This window comes from Musa acuminata, chromosome BXJ1-8 (genome assembly GCF_036884655.1).
Source record: "Musa acuminata AAA Group cultivar baxijiao chromosome BXJ1-8, Cavendish_Baxijiao_AAA, whole genome shotgun sequence".
NCBI classification, from domain to species: Eukaryota; Viridiplantae; Streptophyta; class Magnoliopsida; order Zingiberales; family Musaceae; genus Musa; species Musa acuminata.
The window spans coordinates 14,590,770-14,601,502 of NC_088334.1; the positions used below are offsets into that span (position 1 = coordinate 14,590,770).

General features: G+C 40.3%; 1 protein-coding gene across 1 annotated transcript; it reads right to left on the reverse strand.

The window, feature by feature from the left end:
- Window positions 1–1,477: 1,477 nt before the first annotated feature.
- On the reverse strand, window positions 1,478–2,846 carry LOC135587629 (1-aminocyclopropane-1-carboxylate oxidase-like). The gene is made up of 3 exons (XM_065079249.1): window positions 2,665–2,846; window positions 2,314–2,549; window positions 1,478–2,112 (listed from the first exon to the last, which is right to left on the reverse strand). Exons 1-3 carry the CDS (start codon window positions 2,764–2,766, stop codon window positions 1,530–1,532), a joined length of 921 nt encoding a protein of 306 aa, XP_064935321.1. The 5' UTR covers window positions 2,767–2,846; the 3' UTR covers window positions 1,478–1,529.
- Window positions 2,847–10,733: the final 7,887 nt, after the last annotated feature.

The window sequence follows — 10,733 nt, forward strand, 5'->3', positions numbered from 1 at the left end:
TTATTGATTACTTATTTGCATTACTTACAACTCTTACTTGCATTTTTGGTTAATCATATTTCTAGTATGGATTTATCAATTGAACTTCAAAATCGATTAAAATTTGCTATAGCACTAATTCAACTCACTGCCATTGAACATGTAATTATATCTTTGTATTAGATTTCAATAAAATCTTAAATTGTCTTACTTGAAATCAATAGAAAAAATAAGGGTATTTAGAAGGTATATCATCTTGACAAAGGACTATGATATCCCAAATTTAAAATTTTTAATTTTTTCCGTATATAGATACTAACTTTACAAGAAAAATACTTCTTGGACATTGCATATGTTTTATGATAGCGTAAGAAGTAAAATTTTGTGGCATTATCCGTAGCTAAAGTTGAATATATTGTAATAGGAGTATTTTGTGCATAATTGATATGGATGAGACATTGACTTCAAAAATATGATAGAAGATCCACCAATTATATGATGAAAGATTTAATAATACACAGATAACTCTTATGTCAGTCTTGGTCGAAATTAATTTTAAAAATGAGCTAATTCCAACAAAAACAATTAAAGGTTAAAAGTGAATAGTAAATGATTGTACCTACGTCTTTACTATGCCATCATTGGGCTTAGTAGCATAGCCCAAAGATTATACTAACTAGGTCAAGTAATATTACCTAGCTTAGGTGTTAGTATCATATGAGTCACCAAATGATATGCTAACATCCAATAATCATATCACTAATGTATCTTTATTTTTTAGTATTTTTTCTTAATTTACTCTATATTTTTAAGGTTTTAGGGCCTATAAATATCGTCTTCATGTTTGGCTGGTGAGAGCATCCATTGTGCTTGCAATGTTTTCCAATTCTCTATTAGAGGTTTGATTTTTATCTACTTTTTGGGCCTTAGTTGGATGACTAGAGGGTGCTGAGGATTGTTGATCTTCAAACTTTGGAGAAAAAAATACCGGTGAACGTCAATGGCCTCATAGATAGATAAAATAAGAATGGATCGTAGATAAAAAATATTGAACCACTATAAAATTAGTATGTCTCCCTATCTTATTTTTATGTTTTTCTCCTGTTCTAACTTATGAATCCCAAAATAATCAAAATGATTGAAAAACTTCTGTCAAGAGACTGAGAATATAGTTGAGAATGAAGTTTGACACAATGTGGCAAAATTTCTAAATAAAGATATAACAAATATCTACATCAAACTATATATTTTTAAGAATGTGTTTTTATTTCTATTTATTTTGAAAATGGCTATACCAAGAAACGTGTGTGATTTTTAATTTTTCCAAACATGATTTGTGAAGTGTCACGCCACTCATCAAAACCCCTCGTAATTGGAGAACTAATTGGCCTTTCTCCATGATAGTTGCCATCTCGTGAGGTTTCAAAAAATAGGTTGGGCTGCTGGTTTTATATAAATTACTTGTCATAGCAAACAATTATTATGGTACAAACAAATCTGATACAAAAGAATATTCTCAGAACATAACTTCGATAATCATTAACTTATCCTTACATAGCTCTCACTGCATCAAACCTGGGCTCTTTGGCCGTGAACTTCTGCTTCACGTACACCTCCATGTAATCCCCGAAAACAAACTTGGGGTACAAAGCTGGAGCGTCGTCGTTGCTGATTCCCGGAGTGATGGTGGCCTTCAAGGAGGGGTTGTAGAACGAAGCAATGGAGCGGCGGTTGCCATCGCTGGTCGTGAGCACGCGGTGCCACACGCTCTTGTAGCGACCGTTGCTGAGTACTTCGATCTGGTCTCCGGTGTTGATGACGATGGCATTGGCCACAGGCTGCACATCGATCCACTTCCCATCTTTTAGGATCTGGAGGCCACCAACTTGGTCGTCCTGGAAGAGGAGGATGACACCGCCAGCATCGGTGTGGGCGCGAAGGCCGTTTACGAGGTCCAGGCGCGGGCATGGCGGATAGTGGCTCACCTTGGTGCCGAAGAAGGGCTGGTGCTCACCGTTTCCTGAAAATACTTTCTTGATGTAGCCATTCTCAAACCCCATATTCTCATCCATTACTTCCATCACTTTCTCAGCCAGCTTCCTCAGCTCTTCCCTGTACTCCTTCATGATCTCGCTGCATGAAGAGAGCAAACGTCAACAACTTTGGCGACAACCATCATATTATGAGTAGCAAATCAAAGATCAACAATCCAATTCTTGCGCTGGGGCAGCTAGCTATTCAGCAGTGATTATAATTGACTTTCTAATGTTGTTCATTCGTTTATGTGGAACAGGTAATGGAACAAGCAGCATTGGAGCTTCGTGAATGAAGTACCTGAACTCCGGAGGGTTGGACGGCCATTCGTTGTCGTCCTGGAGAAGGAAAACATCCTCCCAGTCCACGTTATCCAAGCGCTTACCATCGGCCTCTTCCCCTTCTTTTTCCACCAGTTTGTTCAACAGCTGCACTGGTTTGGATCCCTTGAAGCCCTTCGCTCTGAGCCGATAGCACTCCGAGCATACCTTCTTCACGCGATCCAGAAGCTCCACCGGAATCCCATGGTTCACCAGCTGCAAGCACATTAGATTACTTGGAATAAGTACCAGCATCAAGTTCAGAAGAACCATGGACGGGAGAAAGGAAGAAGATCGGGAACATGAAAGCACATCCTCCATGACAACAGACCTGAAAGAATCCCCATTCTTCACATCCATTGGCAATCTGTGCCAAAGTTTCGGCTCTTTGCTTGCCCTTCAACTTTGAGAAATCAATGACTGGAATGGCCATTTCTAACAAAAGATTTATTTTCTGAGAAGACGGATGCGATGCTTTGGTTGAACTTTGCTTCTTGAGTTCGATGAAAAGAAATGGAGCTACTTGGGGCTTTTTATAGTGCAAAGATTGAGCTTCACTTCAGATCTTACGTACAAATCAAAGGAAGAAACGAGGAAGTATGCCAAGTGTTGTTGGTCAACCTTTCTTTTCCTTGGTTATTAGAAAGAGACAAAGACTTGTTTGTCAACCTTTCTTTTCCTTGGCAAAGACCACAAGTACTTATTAGAAAGAGACAAAGACCACAAGTACTTCCACACGGCAAACCATCCAAATCATCTTTGATTCACTCGTGAAATAAATGGACAGAATGATGATATGGCCAGAACGTTCATCACGTTAATAAGGTGGCTTCGGCACGTACGAGACGATCATGGCAGGCTTCCAGGATGATTAATATCCAGCTCAGCTTGTGCTGGTTTTGTCATTGGATTGCATCATTTGCAACGTGGGGCTGCTTGACTTGGTCAGAAGAATGTTCATCACGTTAATAAGGTGGCTTCGGCATGTACGAGGCGATCATGGCAGGCTTCCAGAATGATCCATATCCGGCTCAGCTTGTACTGGTTTTGTTATTGGATTGCATCGTTTGCAACGTTTACGAAGAATTCCCAATCCGAATGAACTGCTCAATAAAATCGAGTAAAACATGTTACTTTCCAATTAAGTCTTATATCAATATATCATATTGAATGGATAGATAGAAGAGATGAATGAAGCACACAGATAAGATAATATAATCTTTTTATACTCAAAATAATTTTACTATATAACTCTAAATCGATACCTCTTATGACATAACACACGAAGTCTATGTAGTCTTATCGGATATAATAAATTTAATATATTTAATATGAATTTTTTTTTTTTTTTTCAAGAACTAATGGTTAATTTGATTCATTCTACTATAGAGTTTTTAATGTATTTTACTTTTTGATATAATGATGTTTTTCTTGGTGCTTTGAAAGGATAGACAAATTTAATTCTAATAGTCTCTCTCCTAAACTTGTTTTATCTGACTTATCAAATTATTAAAATATTTTAAATTTGAAGAATTTTGAGAGTATATTCAATGCTTATTTAACTTCACTATTCTCTTATAAAGTAAAATATCATATCAACATACTTCTATGATATATTAGATTCTTGACTAAAGCAATTATTAACTTATCAACATAAATCTTCATTAAACTTTTCTCTTGTATATGAAGTATGTGAAATAGTATTATTAAACACAAAAAGTCGTTGCAACATATTATATCTTTCAAGTTGATACAGCAACAATAGATTTTTTTTTTAATGATTATATAAATGTAGCTTCACTAAGATAACATATAAAACTCATTATACTTTTTTCTATCGTTATACCTCCTAGTCCAATCACTATTATGAAATTCAACAAAATATAACTCTTTATACGAAGCATATAACTTATCGTTCGTTTAATATATTATAATATCCTCTTAGTATCCTTCCACTGAGATGCTTTAGAAGTTTCTATCAATCTACTTGTCAATTCAACTTCAAATAATATATCATATCGAGTGCATATGAAAAATTTTAAACATCTAAATGAACATTTATAATAAGTTAGACTAATTTGTTTATATTCTCCTTAGTCAATTTGGAACCATCATTGTATCAATAGGATGATAAACTTTGATAAAAAAATTTATTCAAAGGCTCTTTTCTATAGTGTCTTTCTGGAATAAAATTTTCTTTGCTATTGTTTGACTTCGATGCCCAAGAAATAAATCATTAAGTCCAAGTCTGTTATCTCGAACTCCTTCATTGAGTATTTAAATTTTATAATCATGATAAACCTATTGTGTGTAAAAATTAAATCATTTGAACGAGTCGGCTCTAAGAGGGAGGAGGGTGAATTAGTGCAGTGATAAAAATTATATTTCTAAAAAGTTCTTCGCACGTTGAAAACCGATTTCGGAAATATGCTTATATTGAAAGCATATGGAAGAATGTAGCAAGTAATGAGAATGTAGTTTGCAGTTTAAAGTAAATTGCTTAAAGTAAAGGTAAACCATATTTTTATAGTGATTCGGTCGTCGTGACCTACATCCACTCCATCGATTCCTCTTTCGTCGAGGCCACCGACATCCACTATCAGTCTTCTTTCAATAGGCGAAGACCAACCACCTTTTACAACTCGATTCTCCTTTTATCGAGTTTAGGACTTAGGCAAAATCAGCTAAGTCCGTGATAGATGGTATTAGAGTGGGATAAGCACTCATAGAAACACTTGGCATGCAAACGTGGGGGACCTAGCGGGACTAGGTTGAGGGCAGTCAGCATATGTGCGACCATTTAGGGAAAACAAGTACAGAGATGTAGGGAAAAGGAGTCGCTCGGAGGAGCAAGCATATGATATTGTCATTCAGAGGAATGGCCAACCCTTCACATAAGAGGCACCACGAGAACAAGCAAGCTTGGAAGAATACGGAGCGCACAAAGGTTGGGATGGCTGAGTTTGAGCTACAACTCAATGTTGACAACCGTACTTGATGGTGCTCAAGACAAGCGAGGTGCATGGTAAAGGATGAGACCATGCAAGGTAGAATGAGTTACTCAACGACTAAAAGAGTTGTGCAAAGCTCATAGAGGTGAGGGAAATTGCTAACTCAAAGAATTCGATACTCATGCATGAGCTTGTAAGTAGACGATGGAATGTTCGTGGCCATCCCAAGGTGACCGAAACTCGGCGCCATGGAGCATTGAAACTTTCTCTTCGGCATGTGAAGGATACGTCCATAGGAGGCTGAAGTGTGCAGCGAGTTCAGCATGTTGCTAGGCCTTGTGTGGTGCAATGGTGGTTGTATTAACGTGGAGTTAAAATCTAGCAAGTGCGTTTGCAAGAGGCAGAATAATGCGCAGTTTGTTCAGTGAATCAGAGTAGTCCAAGGGGATGGTGATCTCCGAAACGAAGAGAGATGTTGCTCCAATGGGAGAGTTATCTAGGAGGGATAGATCCCGGTTTCTCTAGAGGGAGAATCATGTGCAATAGACTGCATATGTTAAGGAGGAGTACCTCAACAAATAACAACTCCACGAAGATCAATGGACTGAGCAAGCGGCAAGGAGTCGTCACACGATCTCACTTGAGAGAATACATTGTGAGATCAAGTGGGGGAGCGACCCAAAGTAACATAAACGAAGGCACACTTGGAGTCGATATGGAGATCAGACTCAAGGGAGGGCTGACCCATGGAATGGTGGGCACAAGGGCCACCATCAACTCAATGCAAAAACGAGGAGTGGAGCAACTTAGGTGTAACTTGGCGAAGTACCCAAGCCGCATGAAGGGAGCCAGCATAGAAGATGGTTCTATGGAACATGGAGCAGATACACAATGCTTTCCTTTGACAAAGGTCAAGGACATGAACTCTTGTAGAGGCAAGAGCAGGAACATGTTGTTCCATGGGTCCTTCATTCTAACTGAGTGGACTCATCTTGCGTGGTGCCAAAGACAAAGGGAGCTTCTGGGCACATGCACTTTATCTCAGAGAAGCATTTGATGGAGGAACGAAGGCGACTCAACTTGCGGAGGCAAAGTTGGGTTCAGAAGGTCTTGGCACGAGACAAGAGGATGTGGAGGTGGGTACTCTTGAAGAATATGCCACAGTGTTACTCGTAAAGTTACTAGACAGGAAGCGTGCGCAGCAAAGATTATGCTGGTAGGGGCAGAGGCCCAGGATCCAAACAATGGTGCACTAATTTAAGCGAAGTCAGTGGACATTGGGAGCTACTAGGCGATGAACTATTCTAGAGCAGTGCTTCATCTAGGTGTGACCTAAGAGCGGGTGGATGAAGGTTGATTGCCAAAAGAGCGGACAAAATTGAACGTGGTAGAGACACTGTGATGTATTGGCAAAGACCACACATTGAGAGATCACAATTCGAGTTCATCCCACAAGGATCAGAATGCAATAGAGATGTCACTAGGAGGCGACATAATGTAGCAGATCATGGTGGAATAGTTTGTGGTATTGCGATACACACGACATATTCCCATCAGGGACTAGATCATACGGAGGTATGATTGGAAGCTACAGGAAGCTCCACTTCAGTGAACAACACGATGACAAGAATGGCTATGGATTCAAAGAGTGAAGGCCACGGTACGTAGAGGTGGGTCTTCGTGCATTCATCGAATTTTGCATCGGATGAAAACCTTGGTCATCAACATTTAGGGGTTGTGTTCCACCAAGGGAAAAGTTTGAATGCAAGTACTGCATAACTATAGTCCCTTATCCATCTAATATCCAAGTGACTATATACCGGGCATGGTGCTATCAGACACATATGATTTCCACTCGAGTCTCGCTCTAATCGGATTCTCCTAGAGAATTGTTTCTCTCTCAATCCGAATGACCATAGCTAGGGATTTGCCTGAGCAAGTACACATGGGATATTCCTCTCATGACACCTAAAGTGGATGATCCTCTATCAATACTCAATAGTTCTCGTAAGGTTGGCTACCACTCCTGATGACCGGCTGTGCTAGATCTGGAACCTCAAGACCTATAAGTCCAATATCAAACATTGAAGTACTCATACAGGACATCTTTGGTATCTCAAGTCTAAGGACTAGATACACCACTAGGACTATGGAATCGCTATCTAATAATAAGGCATCATCAACCATCTAGCATTTCATAAGCGGCTCAATTTGTAAACTCATTCTTCAATGAGCACCTATACTATATCTCTAGTGTCCCCACACGAGCAGCTATGAGACTAGTTGCATCCATCATATGGATGGGTATACAGCACAATAGTCTGTCCGGTTATCTCGATGTCCCTCTCGAGTAACTTATGACCAGGATTATTTAGGATCTGTGTTTAAAGGCGAATCGATCTCATTATCGTGATCTCATCACGATCCGATTCTCATTGCATAGATCCATAGACATTATAATATATTCAAGCAACAAGCAATATAAAGTGATAAAATATCAAATAATAATAAGCAAAAAGACTACGTGTCAAGTCACACCGGTCATCACTCAAGTGATTGGCTTATAGAGCACCTATGACTAGCAAATGCAACCTGAGGGATTCGTGTCCAAGTAGTATCCAAATAAGGTGTGCATATTGCTTAAGTCCATTTATAAACTAAAGCAGGCTTCCCGAAGTTGGAACATAAGATTTGATGAGGCGATAAGATCTTATGACTTCGTTAAGAATGAAGATGAGCCTTACGTATATAAAAAGGTAAGTGGGAGCTGTTGGGAAATCATGGGGGTGACATCACATGCGCAGCGGAAGAACAAGAAAACAAAATCCACGATTCCCAAAGAGATGTTCGTCGTCGTGCGAAGATTGGTGCGCAAAATCCGCGAAACTTAAAAACTGCATATAGAGAAGGTTGTGTTACTTAGGGAGATCGTATATCCCTGTTTCCTTGCAGATCCTTAGGAGAGGGTGAAGGAGGTCAAGCGTCCTCCTCTCTAGCGGTGATCTACACAGCAGGGTTGCGACGACGCTCCTCAAAACTCCAGGCCTGCTCTGAGGTGGAGAGGAAGAGGAGAATAGGAAAAGCAAGCAAAGGCTCTAGCCTATGAGGCTCTGAATCCCTCCAATTTATAGAGGTCCCCTATCAAACCCTAATGGGTCCTCCCCTAGTGGGTATTGGATCTGCATCCAATAAGACAAGGGCTTCGTCGGATATCTCATATCCGAACCTCTACTCATCGCAATGCCTACCATATGTGTGTGACCCTCTAGGCCCAATATCGAGCTGGCCATGAGTCATACCCGTCAGAACTCCTTCTAACTCAGTGAATTATTATCTCTGTAATAATTTACTTGACTCATCGACTACGGACGTACTAGGCCACTACGCCGTAGTCCCCAAACGATACAGGGGAATCCAATCCATTGGACCTATCTGTCCTTAGTTACCGTGTACCTATAATCCCTTATCCATCTAATATCCCAGAGACCGTATATCGAGCATGGTGTTATCATACCCATACGGTTTTTACTCGAGTCTCGCTCTAATCGGATTCTCTCGGAGAACTCTTTCTCTCTCAACCCGAATAACCCTGGCCAGGGATTTGTCTGAGCAAGAACACATGGGATATTCCTCTCATGACGCCGAGAGTGGATGATCCTCTATCGACACTCAATAGCCCTCGTAAGGTCGACTACCACTCCTAATGACCAGTTGTACTAGATCTGGGACATCTAAACCTATAAGTCTGGTATCAAAGAGTGGAGCACTCATACAGGACATCCTTGGTGTCTCAAGTCTAAGGACCAGATACACCACTGGGACTACGGAATCGCTGTCTGACAATAAGGCATCATCAACCATCCAGCATTCCGTAAGCGGATCAATCAGTGAACTCATTCTCTAATGAGCACCTGTACTGTATCCCTAGTTTCCCTACACGAGCAGCTATGAGACCAGTTGCATCCATCATATGGATGGGTATACAGCACTATAGTCTATCCGGTTATCATGATGTCCCTCTCGAGTAACCTATGACCAGGATTATTTAGGATATGTGTTTAAAGGTGAATCGATCTCATTATCATGATCTTATCACGATCCGATTCCCATTGCACAAATCCAAGGACATCACAATATATATATGCACATATGCAATAGTTATAAAGTGATATACGCCAAAATATAATAAGCAAAAAGATTCTGTATCAAGTCACACATGCCATCACTCACGTGATTGGCTTGTTGGGCACCTATGACTAGCAATCTCCCACTTGACCTAAAGCCAATCACCTATGTGTCTGATCCCCATCAGACCCCTATGACGCTCAAAGACAAAATGAGACAATAGCTTTATTAGTGGATCTGCAATGTTATCTTTGGATGGAACTATTTCCACTGCTACATCTCCTCGGGTTACAATCTCTCTGATAAGCTAGAACCTCCTCAGAATACTTCTGATGAGACCCGGGTTCCCTTATTTGAGTAATCACCCTGTTGTTGTCGCAATATAAGGAGATCGACTCCTCGCTACCCGGCACGACTCCCAAATCTATGATGAACTTCTTCACCTAGACTCCCTCCTTTGCTGCATCTGATGTAGCAATATTCTCCGCCTCTGTGGTCGAGTCAACAGTAGTATCTTGCTTGGAACTCTTCCAGCACACTGCTCCTCCATTCAAGGTGTACACATACCCTGAATTCGACTTGCTATCACCGATATCAGAATGAAAACTTGAGTCTATGTAGCCTTCAACCTTAAGGCTATTACCTCCATAGTAAAAGATCGTTAGTCCTTCTTAAGTACTTAAGGATACACTTTACTGCTTTCCAGTGCTCCAAGCTTGGATCCGCCTGATACCTGCTCGTGACACTCAAAGCATACGCTATATCAGGCCTAGTACATAGCATGACATACATGATAGACCCTATTGCTGAGGCATAAGGTATCATATTTATATTCGCCCTTTCTTCTGGAGTCTTTGGGGACATACTCGTAGAAAGCGATCCCATGTCTCATCGGTATGAGACCTCTCTTGGAATTTTTTATGCTAAACCTTTTGACAATGGTTTCTATGTACCTGGACTGGGATAAGCCAAGCATCCTCTTGGATCTATCTCTATAGATTCTAATCCCCAAGATATAGGATGCTTCCCCTAAGTCCTTCATTGAGAAGTGTCTAGATAACCAAGCCTTTACTGTGGATAGCATTCCTACATCGTTCCCAATGATGAGGATATCATCCACATATAACACAAAAAAGGTGATAGCGCTTCCACTTACCTTTCTATACACACAAGGCTCATCTTCATTCTTAACGAAATCATAAGATCTGATTGCCTCATCACATCTTATGTTCCAACTTCGGGAAGCTTGCTTTAGTTCATAAATGGATCTAAGCAACCTACACACCTTATCTAGGCAGTTCTTGGACACGAGTCCCTCAGGTTA